Here is a 24,034-nt window from a genome sequence, read left to right on the forward strand (position 1 = left end):
TCAGAATTGTGATAGTTTGACACAGCCAATTGATCTCTATATTAAGATAAATCAAAGTTAGCTTTCCTCCCTTGTCTTTTTATGAACATGAGATTTTAATAGTCATGGTGTAATGGCAAACATTTTACAGCAAACATTGATCCTATTTGTCAAAGCATTACACTTTGTCAACACTCAGCCAAACACCAGCTTAGTGCACAATGGAAAGGAAACTCTTCTCAGGGACTTTGTGAGGAGGGGTTTCCACAAACAAACAAATCCCTATCCAAACTTTCAGGCTTCGATTTGATTAAGAGACAAATTGACAGATTTTTTTTTTAAGGAACTATATATATATATATATATATATATATATATATATTATATTCATAAGGAAACTTGATGTCAATTAATTTGATATCATAACTTCTCTAACCTTTCAACAAAGGTCATTATTGAGTAGTTTGCACTTGAGAATAAACTGTCCCATACTGCCTCAAACTGTGTTGTGTACCGTGAATACTGGTGATGTCACGCCCTGACCTTAGAGATCCTTTTTATTCTTTATGTTTGGTTAGGTCAGGGTGTGACTCGGGTGGGAATGTCTATGTTTTCTATTTCTTTGTTTTTTGCAGTGTGTGTGTGTGTGTGTGTGTGTGTGTGTTGTTCCCAATCAGAGGCAGCTGTCTATCGTTGTCTCTGATTGGGGATCACATATAAGTTGTCATTTTCCTTTTGGGTTTTGTGGGATCTTGTTTTCTGTTCAGTGTCTGTACCTGACAGAACTGTGCGCTTTCGTCATTTTGTTTGAGTGTTTTTTTTGTTTCAAATATTTTTATTAAACACACACAAGAATGGTGTATAGGTATACATGACAGGTATACAATTCTTATCAAAACATAAAAGAGCATACAGGAACAACAAGACCCAGAGTTCTGGGTGCAGAACAAAATAATACAAAACACGACATACAAAACAAGGACACGTAGAAAGAAAGAGGGAAGATGTCCCCGCTACCCCCCCCCCCCATCCCCTATTCCCCCCCCCCAACTGCTCGGGTGGCAGGGCCAGCACATGCTGCCCAAAGGTAGATTAAAATATTACAATTGAGAGTGCGTTAATAAGTACAAATTCACAGCGCCGACTCGTCCAAGTAGGAGAGGAAAGGCTGCCAGATTTGATCAAATGTTGATCATTTATTGTTCAGAATATATCTAATTCTTTCTAAGTGTACAGTGTTTGCCAATTCACTGAGCCATAATTTGGTAGAGGGCGCTTCCCTCCTTTTCCAAAACAACAAGATTCGTTTTTTTGCCGAGATGAGACCATACGAGATTAGTTGTTTTTGGGGGTTGGTTAATCCGTTTAGGGACTCAGATACTCCCAGGATTATCAGAAGCGGGTCTGGATCTATTGAAGTCTCCAAAACTTCAGAGAGGATCCTAAAAATTCCACACCAATAACCATGCAAGCTAGAGCATAGGGCAAAGCAGTGGAGTAGTGTACCCTGCATAGCCTGACATTTATCACATGTAGGGGATGTGTCAGGAAATATCCTATGCAGTTTAGTTTTGGAATAGTGTAATCTGTGTAATACCTTGAATTGTATGAGACGATGTCTGGAATTAATGGAGCATGTGTGGATATACTCCAAGCTCTCTTTCCAGTCTGCCACTGAAATGTCAGTCCCTAGTTCTTCCTCCCATTTTTCCTTGATGGCATCAGTAGAAGGTGTGCTAACAGATTGAAAAGCATCATATAGACGCGATATCAGTTTATCTGAGGTGGGGCATATTTTTATGCATCCGTCAAACATGGAAGGTTTAGCATTCCCAAATGTTGTGAGGTGTTTTCTAACGTAGTCTCTAATTTGTAGGTATCTGAAAAAATTACTTCTGGGAAGATTATAAGTTTCCCTCAGCAACTCAAAGGAAGCAAAGGTCCCTTCTATGTATAAATCCCCTATGGTACTTATCCCCAACTCTCCCCATCGCTCAAAGGTGTTATCAAGGTTAGAAGGGGCAAAGGAGGGATTCCTGGTGACAGGGAGCATGAATGACATTGGTCTAAGCTCAAAGTGGACTTTAATTTGCTTCCAGATTCGGACTGTGCTATGTATAATAGTATTGTTACAATAAAGTGACATCTCCAGATTGACAGGCGACAAAATCACAGCGCCAATAGAGAAGGGGTGACACTCCTCACGCTCCATACTAAGCCAGCTGGATGCCGGGAGTACGTCATCCAACAGAAACGTAACAATGCGGAGGTTAGCGGCCCAGTAATAAAATAAAAAATTTGGGAGTGACAATCCTCCTTCCATCTTGGATTTACAGAGGTGTTTTTTACCTATCCTGTGTGTTTTATAATCCCAGATGAAAGGATTGATTATTGAGTCCAGTTGTTTATGAAAGGATTTAGGTATAAATACTGGGATGTTCTGATATAGGTAGAGCAGTTGTGGGAGGAAGACCATTTTAATGGCATTAATTCTTCCGAGCAGAGAAATTGGGAGAGTTCTCCAAAATAGTATGTTTGCTTTGAGTTTTTGTATCAGATTATTAATAATCTTATTATCAGATAATTAAGGGGTTAGGATCCGCTTTAGATGTATATAGAGTCTCATAAAACTGCCGGAATCTGTCATTGATGTCTTTGGGGGAAGAGAGTAATTCCCCAGATGCAGATTTAACCCTGTGAATCATTCGGTCACTCACATTTTTTCGAAGTTGTCTGGCGAGTAATTTGTGTGGTTTGTCACCAAACTCAAAATATTTTTGCTTGGCATAGAGAAAAGATTTAGCAATTTTAGCTGAGAGAATCTGATTATATTCACATTTTAAAGAGGTAATTTTTTTATGTTTCTCCATAGATGGGTGGCTAGCATTCTCCCTATCCAGTAAGTGAATTTGTCCCTCTAGTTCTTCCAGTTTTCCTCTGTTTTGCCTACTCCTGGCAGCCTGAAAGGAGATGATACAGCCTCTCAGATAAGCCTTCAGTGTTTCCCACAATAATGCTGGGGAGGTCTCTGTGTTGTCGTTGGTATCAAAGAAAAATGTAATTTGGTCTTTAAGATATTCACAGAATGTTGGTTCTGTGAGGAGCTGAGGATTCAACCTCCAGACCCTCTCGTTTGGTACAATGTCACCCAATCTCAGGGAGAAGGTGAGTGGACTGTGGTCCGAGATTATAATATCATGATACCTCACATTACAGGTATAGGGGAGTAGTCTTAGCATCCAACAAAAAGTAGTCAATTCGAGTGTAAACCTTGTGAACATGAGAGTAAAAGGAGTATTCCCTACCCGTAGGGTTAGCGATCCTCCATATATCAAATAAGTTTTTAAATAATAAATAATAATAATAAATTTTTTATGTAGGTATTCAAGAATTCGCTTGAATAGGAGGTAGGGGTTCGCCGGGTAGAGGATCTATCCAAATATTGGTCTAGCACACAGTTAAGGTCCCCTCCAATGACCAAGTTAGTATGGGAGATATCTGGAATCAGGGCAAGGACTCTTTTGAAAAAAGAGGGGTTGTCAATGTTTGACCCATAGATATTTAGTAGAGTTACTGAGGTAGAGTGGATTTCTCCTATTGCGATCACATACCGACCCTCTTTATCCGCAATAGTGGTTTTATGTAGAAAGGGAATTCCATTCCGTACCAGAATCGCTGTGCCTCTCGTTTTGGCAGAGAAATTAGAGTGATACACTTGCCCCACCCACCTACACTTAAGTCTGCTATGAGAGTTATTCTTCAGATGGGTTTCTTGCAAAAATATAATATCAGACGAGAGTGCTTTCAAGTGGGCTAGGACCTTGCCCCTCTTAATTGGTTCGTTTAAACCCTTGACATTCCAGGAAGTGAATGTAAGCCCCGCCCTCCTCTCGTTTGTAGTTCCTATGGTGGCCTGCATACCATGTAACTTGATAAAAAGGTAAGAAAGCGCACCAAACCATCACGATCAGCATATGTAGCACCTACACCGAGCAGTATCCAACCCACCCCTCCCCCGGCAAGCACCTTTACTTCCCACCCTGTTCCCCTAATTTCCCCAACACTTACCCCCATCAACCCACATTTAACAGGCATGTACAAACAGGAGAGAAAAAAAAGGAAAAATAAAAATAATAAACACATTGTCTGGCCGATGCCAAAAAAGCACGGCGCGACCTCGAACAAGAGGTAAAACAAAAATAAAATCCCAACTATACGTTCACCTCTCACTATCCTAGAACTTCTACTAACATATGAACTGAGGAGGCTCCCGCGAGTTAAGTGTTCCGTCTAAACCGAATAAGTTGCAACTTAAACATATTGCACATTTAAGCGTCATCCTGGGTCAATCCCAGAGATAAGCAAGATATAGCCTCAAGATTATATTGCTAAGCACTGCCGGTCAAAAAATAAACCATCCGCAACCGACATAGTCAGCCGTACCTTTACATACTGTGGGTCAGGAGATCGGAACAAGGATTTGTTAAATTAAACGTTCCCCCCATAAAAAAAATATGTTCAATAAACAATAAATAAAAATATATACCTTATATATATATATACACATACATACACACACACATACATATACACACATATACACACATATACACACACACACACACACACACATATATACATACACACACATACACATACCTATATATAGATATATATACATACACACACACACACATATACATACATATACATGTATGTATACATACCCACACAAAAAAATCATATATAAAAATATATATTTAAAGAATATGTATATACATCCATATGCACACATACACATACAAACATTCATACCCCAGAATAACAATCTACACTGATTTAAAATATACACATACATAATACTAAAATGCTAAGAGAAAGTAGTAATAAAGTACAAATAGTAATTATATGTACGCACACCTACACATACATAAGCACTACAGACGGCTGGTGGGACTCTAGTCGGGAGAGAGGCCCACGGCTAGACAAAGGCAGAACGGCACAAACCATCAACTTGCTAACCAGGTGTCTGCCCCCTCCCAACCATCACCCCCAGTCCCCTGCAAGCAAGAAATAAATGGTATGGTAGTAAGAGTAATGTAAGGATTGTAAAATAAATAACGAAACAAAACAAAAGTGGGGGAATATAAGTATATCCGTCCGAAGGTGTCAGTGATCAAACCTGGAAGTAAAAAATATGCATCGCTGAGCACAGCCGGGATGAAAGTGAATTTAACGTTAAATGAGAGCTCTGACCGCCATCCATTGGTCTGCTCGGTAGCCCTTGTTGAGCCCGTTTAATACGTTTTCACCCAATATGGTATAGTATGGATTCGAGTCCATGAGCAGACCCTAACACGCAATAACAAGGCACTCTAACCTGTACGGGGGATTGGTGTATATCCCCGGATAAACTTCTCTGCGTCCAAAACCGAGGAGAGCCAAATCTTCTCACCGGAAGGCGGGGTAATTCTTAGTCTTGCAGGGAAGAGTAAGGCTGGGCGAAGATGGAGTTTGTAGAGTTTGGTCATGACATCTCTGTAGTCGGCGCGATGTTTTGCCACATCGGGCGCATAATCCTCATAGACACGGAATGGATGCCCTTTATGTGACAGGTTGCCCCTCATTCGAGTTTCACGCAGGATAAGATCCTTGGTCTTGAAACTGTGACAACAGATGATTACAGGGCGAGAACGTTGGCCCAGTCCAGGCACTGGGACAAGGGAGCGATGTGCGCGGTCCAGCTGGGGATCCGAATCCAAAACATCCGATCCCATTGCATCCTTCAATAGCTTGGTTATTACGTCTGGATCGGCCCTCCAGGTCCACCACTTTCACAGAAAGCCTCTGCACAGTATCCTGCAATGACGTGCATAGCTTCTCTAACTCGTCGATCCTACCAGCGTTGAATTCAGAAGCTTTCTCAAGGTCCACAATACTCTGGCCATGCGAAGCGACCGTTCGAATGATGCTCTCGATTTTGGTGTCCAGTTCAGCAATAGTGGCCTTAAGATCCTCAGCTATAGCAACGCGCAGCTCCCCCAAAGCCCGGGTAAGTTCTGTAAGTGTCACGTTGTTGCATGTGCCTCCCGCCATGTCTGTCTCGTTGTTTAGTGGGGAGTAGGCCTCCGCTGTGGATTTATTGTCCTTTGGTCGCTTATTACTCTGCATTTTCATATAAAAAGTTACAATCTTGTATTAGAAAGAAACGTTTGTTGTAAAAAGTGCCATAAAGGTGGTTAAATTAGATTATTTCGCAAAAAAGTTGCAGGAGCCTCTCACGCACAGCCGTTCACTCCAACATGCTAGCTCCGCCCTTGAGTGTTTTTTTTATTATAATAAAAGTATCATGAACACTTTCCCCGCTGCGCTTTGGTCCACTCTTCTACCAACGAGAGCTGTTACAGGTGATGCAGAAACCATTGCAATGATTTAGGCTATTCCACTCTGAAATACTGGTGGCAGGTGCAGGCAACATGGCTGTGAGGGTTTTGTACACACTGTATTACGATTGGGAAAACATTCTGTACTCTCTAGACTAGAGCAGCCGTGACTGTTCCTCCTTGACTGACATTAAGCTGACTTCTAGCTTATATGTTTTCCCTCTTGACTGACTGGTCATCAATCTACCGTCCCGTTAAATAACAGTAACCTTGAGGACATGCTAAAGATGCAGAGACCAAAGCGTGCTAGGTGTCACAAATGCTACTCTATTTCCTATACAGTGCACTACTTTTGATCGTGGACACTGGTCAAAAGTAGTGCACTAAAAAAGGAGTAGGGTAGCACTTGGGATACAGTGTTTGCAAATATCTAACGGAACTTTAGCCAGACATGTTTGAGAGCTCCCAATGGAAATCATTCTATACATTATTTACACTATACATTATTTACATTTACACTCGCCCTCGGATCAATCCCCCCCCCCCCCCCCACACACACAAGAGTATACAAAATCTATATTTATTTTTTTACTCAGTTCGGGTCTCAACTTACTGTTGCGAGTTAGAATAGTAGAATACACAAGGTGCCATTTCGAAATTTGTGCATCAGCAGTTTTTCTCTTGTTATGTCAATCCCCGAGAGTCACTCAACTAGCCCATATCAGCTAAAATGTTTAGATTGTTAGTCTAGCGGCCATATATCTAAACATAGTAATCATGGTCAGGGCATGTTGGCAGCACAACTGCAGCCCCTAGTGATGAATTCAGATTAATTGTGGCCCCCACCCCCATCAAAGTTGCCCATCCCTGACCTAGCCTATACGGACGGACAACATACTGTCTATTTGGGGATAATGGAAATGCTATGACACATTAGTCTCTGGTGACAGATTTGTTTCTTGGTTCCAGCCAAGACTAACATGCAAACTGCTGGCCATTCATATAATCTGGTAACCAAAATAACTATGATTCAGCAGCCTCTCAACCAATGGTCCAACTACTGGAAGTTGTTTGGTACAACAATCACCATAATGCTTTACGCCAGGTAAGAATCTTTCAAGCAGTTTTTCAGGAAATCCAAAGTGACTTGTGGCTAGATTTGTAATAACAATTGGCCTAAAAGCAACATATAACCTCCCACCTATTAATCTTCATTCGGAAAGGGACAACACGCCCTTCACAACTCAACTGTGACAGCATTTATTCAAGCCTACTGACACTAAGGTGATTGTCTGTCCCCTCAGAAGCTAATAAGTATTGGTGCTGCCAGTCATATCTCATGATTAGTCATAACAGTGGGTGTGGTGGCGTTCCCCATTTTATCTCACTTGTTTCTCCATGCTCTCATTTCCTTCCTCCTACAGTCTCAGTGTATATTAATGTTACTGTGCATTAAAACAGAAAATTGTCTGTCTTCAATTTACACTGAACAAAAATATAGACGCAACATGCAACAATTTCAAAGGTTTTACTGAGTTACAGTTCATGTAAGTAAATTAGTCAATTTAAATAATTTCATTAGGCTCTAATCTATGGATTTCACATGGCTGGGAATACAGATATGCATCCGTTGGTCACAGATACCTTAAAGGTAGGGGCGTGAATCAGAAAATCAGTCAGCTGGTGATATGATCATCTATAAACCTCAATGCCACTTTGATGACTGTCATTTCTTTCTGAGGGTAATGAAACATACAGGCTGTTATTCTGGACTGCATACTAAGAACCACTGAACTCATCAATCTCCGGTCAACTTGATATTACATTTAGCCATGCTATGATCATCCAAACTGTAAGTGAGACTAGGACTGAGAACCTCTCGCTTTGGAATTTAATGTCTGGTGTTACCTCCTAAAGGAAGTATATTTTAAACACCTACACAAATATAGTACTGTAAAATATATTGTCATTAATACACGATATGCATTATGTTTTCTTACCCTGTTGAGCTGGCCGTTGCGTAATAGAACATCAGTGAGCTCTTTCAGGGAATCTTCCATGCCTGTCACAAATAGCTGGGAGGGCTGTCTGTGGGAGAGCCAGTGATCCACTGCCTGGGCCACCACCCGGGACGCCTGCAGGAGCAGTGAGCGTGGGGGCAGGGGTCTGTCATCCCTACTAGCAGACACCACACAGGACAGCAGCTGGCACACCGAGTCTGCCACCACGGACCTGTCCTTGTCCCTGTCCAGGCTAAACCCTCCAGCCTCCGCACCCATTGCCTCCCACTCCACCCTGTTCAGCCCACACAGGCTCTGGAGAAACTGCATGTGGAGCAGCATGGCCTTCCCACGAGGGTCTGCCTCACACAGGCTGGAGAATGGGATCTGGGGGGGTGTGGTGGTGACAGGTGGGAAGGCGGGCTGGGCACTGGGTTCTGCAGAGTCTTGAGTGGGCAGAAGTGTCTCTGTGTTGTTCTCCATCCCACAGCCGGAGTCCATGTCTGAGTTGAGCGGATCTTTCACCAAGCCCGGCCCCATGAAGTCCTGAGAGAGCAGGTCCATGAAGCCATCTCCTGCAGGTTGCACCAAGTAGGACATGAGCTTCATCACTATGCATATCTCATTGTCAGCTTCATTATACTCTGTGTCACTGAATTAAGCATTAGGCCCTATAATTAAAACACCCTCAGTTTTCATACAATTAGCTTTGTCATTAAACTCCATTCAATTATGTCTCTCTCGCCTTTTAAGTAATTCACCACCACCTTGTGTAATTTCATATAGGTCTAATTCTTACTTGTTTTGCACATCAACGGGCCTTGTTTCCAAAGCAACCTTGTGTGTCCATGATGCTCAACTTCATTAATGAGCAAGCCGCTCATTGGCCACAATGGCTTTCAGTTCAATAATACAGTCGTGGCCAAAAGTTTTGAGAATGAAACAAATATTAATTTTCACAAAGTCTGCTGCCTCAGTTTGTATGATGTCAATTTGCATATACTCCAGAATGTTTTAAAAGAGTGATTAGATGAATTGCAATTAATTGCAAAGTCCCTATTTGCCATGCAAATGAACTGAATCCCCAAAAACCATTTCCACTGCATTTCAGCCCTGCCACAAAAGGACCAGCTGACGACATGTTAGTGATTACCTCGTTAACACAGGTGTGAGTGTTGACGAGGACAAGGCTGGAGCTCACTCTGTCATGCTGATTGAGTTTGAATAACAGACTGGAAGCTTCAAAAGGAGGGTGGTGCTTGGAATCATTTTTCTTCCTCTGTCAACCATGGTTACCTACAAAGAAACATGTGCCGTCATCATTTCTTTGCACAAAAAGGGCCACACAGGCAAGGATATTGCTGCCAGTAAGATTGCACCTAAATCAACCATTTATCGGAGCATAAAGAACTTCAAGGAGAGCGGTTCAATTGTTGTGAAGGAGGCTTCAGGGCTCCCAAGAAAGTACAGCAAGTGCCAGGACCGTCTCCTAAAGTTGATTCAGCTGCAGGATCGTGGAACCACCAGTACAGAGCTTGCTCAGGAATGGCAGCAGGCAGGTGTGAGTGCATCTGCATGCACAGTGAGGTGAAGACTTTTGGAGGATGGCCTGGTGTCAAGAAGGGCAGCAAAGAAGCCACTTCTCTCCAGGAAAAACATCAGGGACAGACTGATATTCTGCAAAAGGTACAGGGATTGGACTGCTGAGGACTGGGGTAAAGTCATTTTCTCAGATGAATCCCCTTTCCGATTGTTTGGGGCATCCAGAAAAAAGCTTGTCCAGAGAAGACAAGGTGAGCGCTACCATCAGTCCTGTGTCATGCAAACAGTAAAGCATCCTGAGACCATTCATGTGTGGGGTTGCTTCTCAGCCAAGGGAGTGGGCTCACTCACAATTTTGCCTAAGAACACAGCCATGAATAAAGAATGGTACCAACACATCCTCCGAGAGCAACTTCTCCCAACCATCCAGGAACAGTTTGGTGACGAACAATGCCTTTTCCAGCATGATGGAGCACCTTGCCATAAAGCAAAAGTGATAACTAAGTGGCTCGGGGAACAAAACATTGATATTTTGGGTCCATTAATTGACAGCATGACAGGGTGAATTGCAGAGGTCTTGAAAAAGAAGGGTCAACACTGCAAATATTGACTCTTTGCATCAACTTCATGTAATTGTTAATAAAAGCCTTTGACACTTATGAAATTCTTGTAATTATACTTCAGTATTCCATAGTAACATCTGACAAAAATATCTAAAGACACTGAAGCAGCAAACTTTGTGGAAATTAATATTTGTGTCATTCTCTACACCCCACCCCGGCTGATAGCTAAGGTATGAAATCTAGGCTCCACTCCTCATGTAGACATTGTAATCCAATCCATGAAAATATGCTACATTTAAATGAGCATGAATCCTACTGTTCTTCAATTGAACAAAATAATACAACTGGGAGGCTATTTACTGTGACAGTACACTGCTGTAAGCCCTATCCAGAGGCACAGATATCTCATTCTAAATGCATTGCTTTGGACCTATCCAGCAGACCTAACGTACAACGGGCCTACTGAGTATACTGTATTCACATGTGATGGACCAATAGAAGACACATTTTTATTAAATTAAATGTCTAGCATAGGGTATATGCTATTAGTCACACTTTAAAGGACTGAGGGTTAGCTAGTTACAAACTAGCAGAGGATGAATGAGACCCACCACCAGCTTCTGTTCCACTGGTGTTCTTTGGCTTTGAGAGCATCTGGGTGAGAAGGAGCTTTTGACGCATTCTGAGCACTTCCTCCTGCAGCCTCTGAGCTTTGGTCTTCCAGGCCTCAGTCTGGCTATTCAGCTTGTTGGCCAAATGTTCTGCATGCTTCCGACCACTTATCCCGGGAGGTGTACTCTTTATTATGGCAACTGCCACGACAAGTTTAGCTTTTCTAAGACCCCATTCCGCGGTGTCTGTCCCTGAAAGCAAGGGGAAACAATCATGTTGTTGTGTTCATTTAGCTAGCTAGCTATGCATCTTCTAGTCTCGTTCGACACCACACTCCTGCCTATGCGCAATTAGCCATCTTCCTCCACAATATTGGCGCTAACGTTAGCAGCTAACCGTCTGCCCAATGTTTGCAAGAAGTAGCTTAACTAGATAGCCCATCAATGTCACGATAATTGGCTGCCTAACATTGGGGAATGGTAAACACACTTTGCGTTAAAACGAACAAGCAGGCAAACACAACATCACACTAACAAGCTAGCTAGCCAAAGTTAGCTATGCAATTTTACCATTGGTAGCCGGACTTCGCTCAATTTTGTGATCCATCATTCAAGCCGAGTTCAAAAAAACCTGAGGCGGATTACCCCAAAGTATTGGTATTTTTACTAACTTCATATAGTTAGCTAACTTGGCTAGTCACCCTAGTTACATTTGTTCTCGTTGTGTTGTGAAAATATCAGATATGATGCCTGCCTGAACGAGCACGTTCGGTGGCTAACTAGGCCATTGTTACCAGTAGTTAGCCTCTCGCGCATGATGATCGCTGTCAATCATATGAAAGCGCGTGTGGATGAGACTGGCCAAACCTGCGATATGTTTTGCTGAACATATCCAGTACTTTCAATTTATTAATTGAAGTGTGACTATGAGTCCTGGATTTTGGCCCTTTGTCTCGCAACCGAACATCAAACGCCACTAATTTAGAAGAAAAAAATCTATATAATTTGTCCCGTATTTCATTCAGACCTCTCTTGCAGTCGCGTTGCGCGTATTAAAATATATATCATAAGGATGTGGTAGCGTAAGCCAACTGGTGATGTTAAACGCATCTCCAATCGTTGTTGAGCTCTGATATCCTGTGCAGCGCAAGATGAGACGTAGGCCAACGTCATAGGCCTATCGTCAACCAATCATATTTCTCAAATCCTTTAGGGCTAAATTCCAGCTAAAGTTGGAGAGGACAGTTCAGCCTAACTAGTGTGCTTTTAGTGAAGAGCTACAAAAGTAAGTAAATAGCCATATTAAACTGAAAGATATGAGGTAAATTAGTCAAACATGTGAGGCTCTCCATGCTTATTAGATGCTCATTCAACATATTTTCTGCTACTTCACTCAATCCCCTTTTAAAAGTCTCATTTCCTAACTGTTTTAAAAACAACCAGACATTTTTCCTTGGCCAAATATTCCCAGATTTTCATAAAACAGCCACACAGGTGGTCGGGCAAAAGAGGCAAAAGAGTAGGCTAGGGGCGCTTCAATTGCTTGTTCGGTTCAGCGGACTGCGGGGGTGTAGTGCTACCATAGCACCCGCCACTTCTCACAATGGTGCTCGTTTAGTTAGATCAAAGCTGAATCAATGTCTCGGAAGATCACATAATGATTAATTGGTGTTCTACATAACCAAATATAAAGGTATGACGTTACTGTTACACCAAAAACACCACCTTATTCTTATTAGGTTTAAGGATGGTCAGCTGAATAGTAAATATATATATATATACATATATATATATATATATATATATATATATATATATCGGTATATATATATATATCTATATATATCTATCGACTTGAGACTCGGGTCTTGTGACTTTCTTATGACTCGAATAATAGTGATAGTAGTCCCACCTCTATCATTTCTCAAAGATGTTACCAATATACCCATTATATATATATATAGTGGGACTACTATCACTATTATTCGAGTCACAAGAAAGTCACAAGACCCGAGTCTCAAGTCGAGTCCCAAGTAGAACAAACAGGTCAAGACTCGAGTCAAGCCCAAGTCATGCTTTCTAAGAGTCTCAAGTCTAGTAAAAAAATATATATATACATACAATGATTTGTTCAAATACACATCTTTGTCTATTTATTGAGGCTACCAGACAGCCCATTTCATTATTTTGTCTACATCACATTTTGATTAGCCCATGTCATTTTAAAATAGGGACCTTGTAACAGTCTTTAATGGCATGAAATCAGCAGAAGGCAATGCAAGTTGACGTGCTCATAGTGTAAATGTATTTATAGGTATTGGTGATCCAATGGTAAAAACGCCATTTCATTCAAAATATACAAGTAGATTTACCAAATATACAAGGGCAATAGCCCAAAAGAAATAGCCTTAGGACAGGTTAAACCGGATACAATCTGAACGGACATAGCTAGAGGGCAAGACTGAACAGCCTCCCCTTGAGAAACCAAATCGAATCTGTCTTAACAGGAGCTCAAACAGGTAGGCCTGCATAATATAAGCACTTGGCCCTCAGGACCACACAATTACCCAATTGACAATTACAACCAATACATTGGTTCTACAATGTAAAAGGCCATTTCCACATCCACATACATTGGTACATTCGTCTTAATCAGACTACAGATTATTCATTATATTTCAACACCATGCATACATGGAACAATAATGTTCTCTTATTCAACTTTCTGACTCCAAAGCGTGGAGCGCAGGCCACGCACTGAGGAGCGCGCTCCTTATGAACAACAAAAATGACAGAATGGACACAGACGCACATAACTCTGGCATAACCCGGGAAATATAAACAAAGGAAACCATACATTGAATTAAATAAACATAACTTTTACCTCATGGGTCTTAGGAATGTGCATGTGCACTATAAACATCGAGCCCACTCAGAGCAGGGTAACAAATGGTTGGCTAAATGGAAATGTGTCGTAGGCCTATCAAACATGAAACAGAAATGTCTATGTAGGCCTATTAAAAATTGAATAGAAATATGTTGCAATACACGGTACAGGGATGGAATGATGAAACGCTAGCAATTATTGTAGTATTAGATGGAACATAGATTCACCTCATAGGGCCTATGCATTTAAACATGGAAAGCAACAGCAAACATTTCAACAAGAGCACATAAAGCACCTTCCAGTGGTGGAAATTTGGAGAGTGCATGTGAAGGGCCGCGCCTATGGTGCATCTTCGCCACAGTAATAATTTTAACAAAAAATTCCAAAATGCAAGCTTCATAATCATCCTTTGGAGCTGCATATTTCATTATTATGGCAATCCTCTCTTCCTACAATTTGACGTTTGTGCTGCAATGGAAATAGATCCTATAGCTGTACAGCAAATCAGCAATCTGTTCGCTAGCTCACCCGACCTGTGTTGATTGACAGTTTGCTGGTCCATTCAGACTACCGAGTGTGCGTTTCACCAGCCAATCTGTTGCAGATTTTTTTGCAAGGACGATGTTGCTGGCTACTGTTTCTGGCTGCATGTATAGTTATCCACGTAGAGTCTGTGCCACAAAATTAGTTACAAAACCTGGCCAGATAGTTTTTATTCTTAGGCTACACTGACCCTGAAAAATCCTCCCATTGTCCTGCATTTGGGTATTTTAAATGTGTTCACCCTACTCTTGACTGACAAATCCTTCTCATGGCTCTGACTTAGAATACGTGGACAACTACAAATACTTAGGTGTCTGGTTAGACTGTAAACTCTCCTTCCAGACCCATATCAAACATCTCCAATCCAAAGTTAAATCTAGAATTGGCTTCCTATTTCGCAACAAAGCATCCTTCACTCATGCTGCCAAACATACCCTTGTAAAATTGACCATCCTACCAATCCTCGACTTTGGCGATGTCATTTACAAAATAGCCTCCAATACCCTACTCAACAAATTGGATGCAGTCTATCACAGTGCTATCCGTTTTGTCACCAAAGCCCCATATACTACCCACCATTGCGACCTGTACGCTCTCGTTGGCTGGCCCTCGCTTCATACTCGTCGCCAAACCCACTGGCTCCATGTCATCTACAGGACCCTGCTAGGTAAAGTCCCCCCTTATCTCAGCTCGCTGGTCACCATAGCATCTCCCACCTGTAGCACACGCTCCAGCAGGTATATCTCTAGTCACCCCCAAAACCAATTCTTTCTTTGGCCGCCTCTCCTTCCAGTTCTCTGCTGCCAATGACTGGAACGAACTACAAAAATCTCTTAAATTGGAAACACTTATCTCCCTCACTAGCTTTAAGCACCAACTGTCAGAGCATCTTACAGATTACTGCACCTGTACATAGCCCACCTATAATTTAGCCCAAACAACTACCTCTTTCCCAACTGTATTTAATTTATTTATTTATTTTGCTCCTTTGCACCCCATTATTTTTATTTCTACTTTGCACATTCTTCCATTGCAAAACTACCATTCCAGTGTTTTACTTGCTATATTGTATTTACTTTGCCACCATGGCCTTTTTTGCCTTTACCTCCCTTCTCACCTAATTTGCTCACATTGTATATAGACTTTTTTTTTTTTTTTTACTGTATTATTGACTGTATGTTTGTTTTACTCCATGTGTAACTCTGTGTCGTTGTATGTGTCGAACTGCTTTGCTTTATCTTGGCCAGGTCGCAATTGTAAATGAGAACTTGTTCTCAACTTGCTTACCTGGTTAAATAAAGGTGAAATAATTTTTTTAAATGGACAGAGGAGAGCAGCAAGGACACTGTCACTGTCATACCAGACAATGATGGAACAAGACCGTGGCCAGCTTCAGGTAGACCTTTTACAGTCAAATACATTAACATTGTAATCAAGTGAAGAGATAAAAGATGGCCTTCTCAGTAACACCAGAGACCTACTGTTTTTTATCTCAAGTCTTGGGGAGAAGACTTTTGTCCCAGTCACAATGATGGTCTAATTTAGAGTAAATTGATCTGATGAAAGAAACGTATTGATTTGATCAAATAAATTAAATCAGTGATATTCAGGGTTCTCAGCACAAAGAAAGGATTCTAGGACATGTTTCAAACATTCAATCTAGCTTTGATAAATACGAATGATATAGCCTATTTTAATACAGATTCACTCGATTATGATTAATAATAAATTATTTAACTTGTATAGCACTTTTCATTAGAGAAAATTATTTCAAAGCTCATGAAAAGCTAAACAAACAAACAACACATTTCAATTGAGATGGTAGAGACACTGAATGTCTCTATTTGGCTTAGGGTGAAAGCCTGGGAGTTAAGGCAGGTAGCATTGGAAAAGCATAGCTTCGACGGTGGAGGTACAGCCAGGAAGAAATAAAGACAGACTGACAAACAGGTCCTAAATGAGTACTTAATGATAATGTACAGTCACTATACATTAGTCATAATTAGCATTTAGGCTCACATCAATATCACAATCAGCTTTCGTGTTGCAAAGGCAAATTCTACACGATTGCAAAGTGTCTCTGTCAATAGAAATGCAATAAGCAACCGCTTGACCTTATTTTTCTCACTAGCAGATAAGGATGATTATTCTCTTCAGCAGATTTCACCATCCTTGACTCTGTTCAAGACCTGGGTTGGGGAAAGAGAATGAACCCCAGATATGATTTCATTGAAATGACTGCCCAATAAAGATTAATAATGACCCACTTAAAAGTTAAGTTGAGTTTAGAATGAAGGTATAAAATGGAGTAAAATCCAAGAAGCTTAATAAACTATAAAATCCCCAGTTGGTGTAGAGACATAGTTGCTTCAACTTCTTTACACAAAGATAACTCAAACCTTTTCAATATGCATTGCACAATTGATTTCCCCTATTATAGTGACTTGAGGGATTGTGAGGATAACTCATTTGAACACTAATAGAGATCGTCTTCTATAATTTATGCACCAACATATTAATCATTTACAAAGTTAATAACAAAGTTCACAAAGCCCATCTCAGTCTCAACTCTCTATTTTCATCTTGTGGAGATACAAAAAGACAGACAGAGAAAGGCTATATGCCATACTCAAAGATATCCAAAAAGACAGGCAGATTGGCAATGCCATTATGGTTTTACATTGATTGATCATAGGATACATCGTTAGATACAAAGGTCTGACTGGACGACCAATTATGCATCCAGCGGCCTAATGCAGACATGTGGCCCCAGATCTAATCTCCAGGTCAGCAGACTTCACCACTAGCCGGTCTCCGCCCAGTACCCTGCCCTGAACTTTAGTCACTGTTACTAGCCAGCTACCACCCGGTCCTAAACCCTGCACCTTAGAGACTGCTGCCCTATGTACATAGTCATTGAACACTGGTCACTTTAATACATACTGTTTTACCGACTTTAAATGTACAGAATATACTGTATTCTAGTCAAGGCTCATCCTATATAACTACTGCTGTACACAGCTTTTCTATTCATATACTGTCCGTAAAGTCTATACACACCATCATATACACATATATTTATATTCCGGATGCTCATCCCCATCTTTCTTAATGACTTTATTTAAATGTTTTGTATTTGTGTGTATTGTTTTGTATTGTTAGGTAGCCTATTACTGCACCGTTGGAGCTAGAAACGCAAGCATTTCGCTGTACCTGCGATAACATCTTCAAAATATGTGTACACTACCAATTTGATTTGATTTTGATTTGACATTGGTATTCATTATACCCCTACAACACCTGTATTTTCATTTTCTAAAGAACAGAGCACAACCAGTATCGTATAGACTATAATAATATCACCAACAACATATCCCAGTACTATATAATCATCACAATGCGTGGCTTTCCCGGTTGAACTGATGACATTGTAACAAACTTCCGAAGAGGAGCTGTCCAAATGTCCTTGCAGCGGACCGCCTGTGTGGAGCTATCCAAGGTGCTGATTGACACTTTTCTGGCGTTGCACTGCATCTCAATCAATGTTATGTGGCGGAATGCATTTGTACATGTAAGATTTGTTTTATTATGTTATTAGTTAGGCCTATTTCAGATACCATAACAATATTTGCATGTCAAAATAGTTTAATAGCCCTTTTCTGGCTATGATTAATACTAAACCCAAGGGCATTATGACCCGGTGTATGAAACCACTTGCTCAGCCTTGAGAGACAGAGAGAGGAGGACCAGTGTGATATCTGTAGGGTTCTGCCAGCTCGAGCGTTCTCTATAAAACCAAGTGTGAAACCTCGCCCGCGCCCAACTTCTGAAGTGCTGCAGATCCAGCACAGTGGCTAGAAGAGCGGATTAACAGACTCAAAGAACAAAAATAAAGAAAGCAAACTACTACAGATCATTATCATTCTTTAAATGTTTTTATCAATACTGTGATAGGCCTACATAATTAATGAATGCACGTTTAATTGGGCAACCTAACGACAATCAATAATGGATAGAATGGGAAGGTTCTCATATCTACATTCCGTTCAAAAGCTGAATGTATAACAAACAATAAAGTACATTAATGGGAAGTCAAGGCAAAGGATATTTCAAGAAGAAGGGTTCACATTTTTTTCTTGTGATTTGTGGATAATCAATGTGCGTCTGATGGACACCGAAGGGGATGGAGCTGCGCATAACCTGGAAAATGACAATAAATGCGACGTTTACGTTGGATAAGCAGTCCCTGTGCTCCTTTTTATGAAGGGTTTTCCTTCAAAGCTCAATGACATCTGTCAAAAGAGTGTCGAAGGATGGAGCGCGCCAGTCAGTTGAAGCCAACTTCTTTTATTTATGGAGAGTTCTGGAATATGTCAACCAATGATACCAATGTAAATGTTACGACTGAAGGAGAGGAGGTGGATAGTTTGGCTTTCCAAGCCGGTTTAGCATTTACATTATCTCTGATAACCTTTGCAACAACATTATCAAATGCATTCGTTATTGCTACTATTTATCAATCCAGAAAACTGCATACGCCTGCAAACTTTCTGATAGCATCACTCGCCCTGACAGACCTTCTAGTGTCCGTATTGGTGATGCCAATCAGCGCACTATACACGGTGAGTCAAACATGGACTTTGGGACAAGTTATGTGCGACATATGGTTGTCTTCAGACATTACGTGTTGCACCGCATCCATTCTTCACCTGTGCGTAATTGCACTGGACCGTTACTGGGCAATAACAGACGCGGTTGAGTACACCAAGAAGCGCACACCAGCGCGCGCAGCGGGGATGATCGCCACTGCCTGGGTGATTGCCATCTCCATCTCACTGCCGCCCTTCTTCTGGCGTCAGGTGAAAACGGACGAGGTTACCACTTGCAACGTGAATACTGATCACATTTTCTACACTATTTATTCCACTTTTGGAGCCTTCTATATTCCCACTTTGTTACTCATAGCCCTTTACGGTAGGATCTACGTGGAAGCCCGAAAGAGAATCTTGAAACAGTCGTCTAATAAACCGGGGAAAAGACTCACTTCTGCCCATTTGATAACAAACTCGCCGGGTACACATTCTGTGGCATCCACCACCTCTCTAAATTACGGGACGAACGAAGCCTCTTCTTGCGACGCGAATAGCTCAACTGCCAATGTGAACCATGTGAAAGTCATTGTATCCGACGCGCTCCTGGAGAAGAAGAGGATCTCCGCTGCCAGGGAAAGAAAGGCGACAAAAACTTTAGGGATCATTCTTGGAGCTTACATCATATGCTGGCTACCGTTTTTCATTTACACTTTAGTGGTTTCCGTCTGTGCGTCATGTTTCTATCCAGAATTATTTGACATATTCACTTGGTTGGGTTATCTTAACTCTTTAATAAACCCCATCATTTACACCATGTCCAATGAGGATTTCAAAAAGGCTTTCCACAAACTAATACGCTTTAGATGTTGCAGGTCCTGAAAATAAGCTACCTACCAGACAAAGGTTGCCAAACCCATTTCATTTTACTCAGCTACGTCAGCAGCACCACAAACTGCAGCTCTCCAATAATTACAGCATGTTAGCCTATTGCAGTATTGTATCTAGTATGTTTTCAAAAAGCCCAGGAACATGATATTATACTTCATAAGCCTATCTACATGGCCCGTAGGCAAGTTTGGAAACTTGATTATTTTGCAAAGCAAAAATGTATTAATGAATCACTGACACCTATTCAGAAATAGGCCATATACAGTCTGCTACCTTCCTTATGATTGGCAGTCAGTCATGAGATTACCACCCACCCAGGCTACACAATTCATATTCCAAACTAAACCAGCAATAACTTTTTTGCGTTATTGGTATCAAGGTTAATATGTGTTGGATATCAATAGCTCGTTGACTTGGAGGAACAGCGGCTCAATATAACGTTTAATATTTAAACATTCATGGAATGCCTGCTGTATGACAGATTTAGAATCCGTCCCAAATGGTATCCTGTTCCCAACATTGTGCACTACTTTTGGTCAAAAGTAGTACACACTGTAGGGAACAGGGTACCATTCGGGACATATACTTATTGTAGGCTAACTCATGTGGGAATGATAAGCACAAATAGGTTCTGAGCCCTCTGGGAAGGCCCTTCCCCCTTAGGAAAATAATAGTCAGTCCCGTCAAAAATCTTGGTGCCAACAGAGACCTTTCCTGTTCCATTTCTTGTATGTTTACTATTGTTCTAACTCTTTAGTGAGATTAGCATGGATTTTATGATTTTAACACCATCTCTCATTTAATCTCATGGTCAATGTAAAAATAATCAATTGACTATTATTTTTTATTGTGAATAAGGTTGTTTACTTCCAACTGGACTATAAGCGGACTTCTTGTTTTATCAAACAAGCCTCAATCAAAGTATCTATATATGTACGCATTGTAACGTGTGTATTTTTTTGTTGTGTGTAGTTTTTGTTATATTTTGCTATGGAGCTGCTTAAATGACCTGTGAGTTCACTCTGCTGCAACCTTCTGGGTATTACAAAATACTGCTGTTGGTAGAATTATACCAAACAAAGTCAAATATGACAGACAAGAATACAGACACCTAACACATTTCTTCACCTACAGTGCCATTTCTCATATTGATAATGTGTCAAAGATGTCTCAGCATTCCCTTTACATTCCAGGCTGCATGTGTTAAGTGCTAGATCAAATTGACAGAATTTACAGAAATAATAAGCTGTTGAAGATCCATTGAGATTTGATTGTTAAACATCACATTTTGACAAATACAACCACAGTAAACTACAGAGATGCAACAGCTAAGTACTCATGTAATGGAGGTTCTATTTGATCCAAATTAGCTAATGCTGTACAATAAAGCTTCTCTGCTCATAAGCAATGCACTGTAATTGCATTGACTCTGCGAGTAGAGGTCCATCCCAGTGGAGTACAAATCACTTCTGCTATTGTGAAATACAAGAAAATAAAACATTCAATGGAATCTAAGGGTATGGCCATTTTCCTTGGAAAAAACAAGATGGTAGAAGGATGGCAAAATGATGAGTTTGCACTTCATACGTCAGATGGAAATGCAACTAAAAAGCCCAAAGTATTAGATAGCATAGCAGGTTATAATTCAGAACAGACTGTGGTAAAAAAAATGATGATGCTGGTCAACCGCTATATTCCAGCCAAAAAGCTTGTAGAGGCGTGATATTGTTAAATCATGATGTTGAAATAGTAATAACATTTTTTTGCTGTATCAGTTTCTCATAATTGTGGAGAGGAGATAAAGCCATCTTTTGAATGCTGTAACAAAACAGATAACAAACTTAAAGGGATAGTAGAGTGTGTTATGACATACGCCAGGTGTTTACGACCTCCTTGAACACCGAACAACCATTTTAGCGGTGCGTTAATAAGTTAATAATCGAACACAACTTTAAAGACCTTTTCAATTATTGGATATCACTGATGAAAATGCTCCAGATGACATTTAATGAGGTTCACTATCACTGTTGCTTTTTAAAATATTTCTGTACTCATCACTTCAAGGCACTTCTCAAAGCTCGGTATTGCAAATCCTAATTGTTCAAAATAATATAGGCAATCATTAATTCGTGAAAGTCAGAGACCGGATGTGTGGATGGTGGTGCATCCTTTTCTTTCTTTTTTGCCAGAAGCTGCCCACTGTGTTCGTGTGTGTGTGTGTGTGTGTGTGTTTGTGTGTGTGTGTGTGTTCGTGTGTGTGTATAGGAGAATTAACATACGCTGTGGGCACCTTCTAAATTGACCATTTTAGAATCGTACTGGGATTTTGGGTGGATGGTGCCTTCTGTACATGAGATTCAGTTGTATTATGATATGAAAAATGTAATTTTCCCTCTTGTGGTACATTTTGCTCTCAGGTAAAAGCCTCTTTGCTTAGGGGAGACAGACTCTATGGCAACAATATTATTCTTACCCAGTCTAAAATTAATATCCTGCTCTGCCTCTGAGATCGATTAGGCCAACTTTGACACATTTAAAAGTCTGCACTCTGATGACTGTTTCCATGGTTCCTCGCATTGCTTTATCAAACAGGAACAGAGGTTCAGTGGGTAGTTGGTTATTTTGCTATTGCCAAAAAAAACATACTGAACGGGATATGGATGAAGAAAGATGAAGAGGGGTGGACTTCAATTTAGAAGAAAAGGTACGCTCCAAATGCATTTTTCTACATCTGTACTTTTTGTTATGTGAATTTTGTGTAGACAAACCTCCTTTGCAGAGAGGAATCTGTATAAATTTGAAAGTTAGATTACAAAAGGCATCTCATTTTATTGTTTCTCTGGGTGGTGTGGAATGAGAAAGTATTGAGATATTGAAGGTTTCTCGTTTGGTATAAAATGTATATGAACAGAGTGAGATGAATCGCGACACATTTCTGGTTACATACTGTATTTGATCTGAAGTTGATATGAAGAGGGCAATATTAATTGCTGCTCCAGATTCAAAACCTGCCAGGAAGTTATTAGTCTCTGCCTTTAGTACCTATTTCTCTTGCATGGTCTACAAAAGACTCAGATCATTGGGCTGTGATAGGAGTGAATGGTGGCTTGAGGAGTTTAGTTTCCAGCTCTGTAGCCTGCCGATTGAATGGGAGCAAGGCTGCCTCCACATCAAACAAACAAAACACAGCAACATCTTTTTGAAGAGCTCACCTTGATCACAGCCAAGATAGATATATACAGTGCTGTGAAAAATATTTGCCCCCTTCTGATTTCTTTTTTTTTGTTGCACATTTGTCAAACTTAAATGTTTCAGATCATCAAACAAATGTAAATATTACACAAAGATAACCCAAGTAAACACAAAATGCAGTTAAGTGATGATTGTATTTATTAAGGGAAAAAAGCTATCTGAACCTTCATGGCCCTATGTGAAAAAGTAATTGCCCACTAACAACTGCAATCAAGCGTTTGCGATAACTGGCAATGAGTCATTCACATCGCTGTGGAGGAATTTTGGCCCACTCTTCTTTGCAGAATTGTGTTAATTCAGCCACATTTGAGGGTTTTCGAGCATTAACCGCCTTTTTAAGGTCACACCACAGCATCTCAATCGGATTCAAGTCCGGACTTTGACTAGGCCACTCCAAAACCTTCATTTGTTTTTTTTAAGCCATTCAGAGGTGGACTTGCTGGTGTGTTTTGGATCATTGTCCTGCTGCAGAACCCAAGTGCGCTTCAGCTTGAGGTCAGGAACTGATGGCCGGACATTCTCCTTCAGGATTTTTTGGTAGAGAGCAGAATTCATGGTTCCATCAATCATAGCAAGTTGTCCAGGTCCTGAAGCAGCAAAGCAGCCACGGTCCATCACACTACCACCACCATATTTGACTGTTGGTATGATGTTCTTTTTCTGAAATGCTGTGTTACTTTTACGCCAGATGTAACGGGACACACACCTTCCAAAAAGTTCAACTTTTGTCTCGTCAGTCCACAGAATATTTTCCCAAAAGTCTTGGGGATCATCAAGATGTTTTTTGCCAAAAG

At 40.7% G+C, this 24,034-nt stretch overlaps 2 protein-coding genes across 2 annotated transcripts in view; one reads left to right on the top strand and one right to left on the bottom strand.

Annotated features, from left to right (window-relative positions):
* mei4 (meiosis-specific, MEI4 homolog (S. cerevisiae)) overlaps window positions 1-12,115 on the bottom strand; it is a 50,363-nt gene extending 38,248 nt beyond the window's left edge. Inside the window, exons 1-3 of the mRNA XM_029677182.2 lie at window positions 11,649-12,115; window positions 11,079-11,330; window positions 8,363-8,937 (exon numbers count right to left, since the gene is read on the bottom strand). Coding sequence (XP_029533042.2) covers window positions 8,363-8,937; window positions 11,079-11,330; window positions 11,649-11,688 — 867 coding nt within the window. The 5' untranslated portion in view covers window positions 11,689-12,115. The remainder of the gene's footprint in view (window positions 1-8,362; window positions 8,938-11,078; window positions 11,331-11,648) is intronic.
* A 6,706-nt stretch (window positions 12,116-18,821) lies between these two features.
* Window positions 18,822-20,119, top strand: LOC115140519 (5-hydroxytryptamine receptor 1B). The gene has a single exon (XM_029678851.2). The coding sequence runs from the start codon at window positions 18,822-18,824 to the stop codon at window positions 19,977-19,979; it is 1,158 nt and encodes a 385-aa protein (XP_029534711.1). The 3' UTR covers window positions 19,980-20,119.
* The last annotated feature ends 3,915 nt before the right edge of the window (window positions 20,120-24,034 follow it).

The sequence above is a fragment of the Oncorhynchus nerka genome, linkage group LG13 (assembly GCF_034236695.1).
Source record: "Oncorhynchus nerka isolate Pitt River linkage group LG13, Oner_Uvic_2.0, whole genome shotgun sequence".
In the NCBI taxonomy this organism is placed as follows: Eukaryota; Metazoa; Chordata; class Actinopteri; order Salmoniformes; family Salmonidae; genus Oncorhynchus; species Oncorhynchus nerka.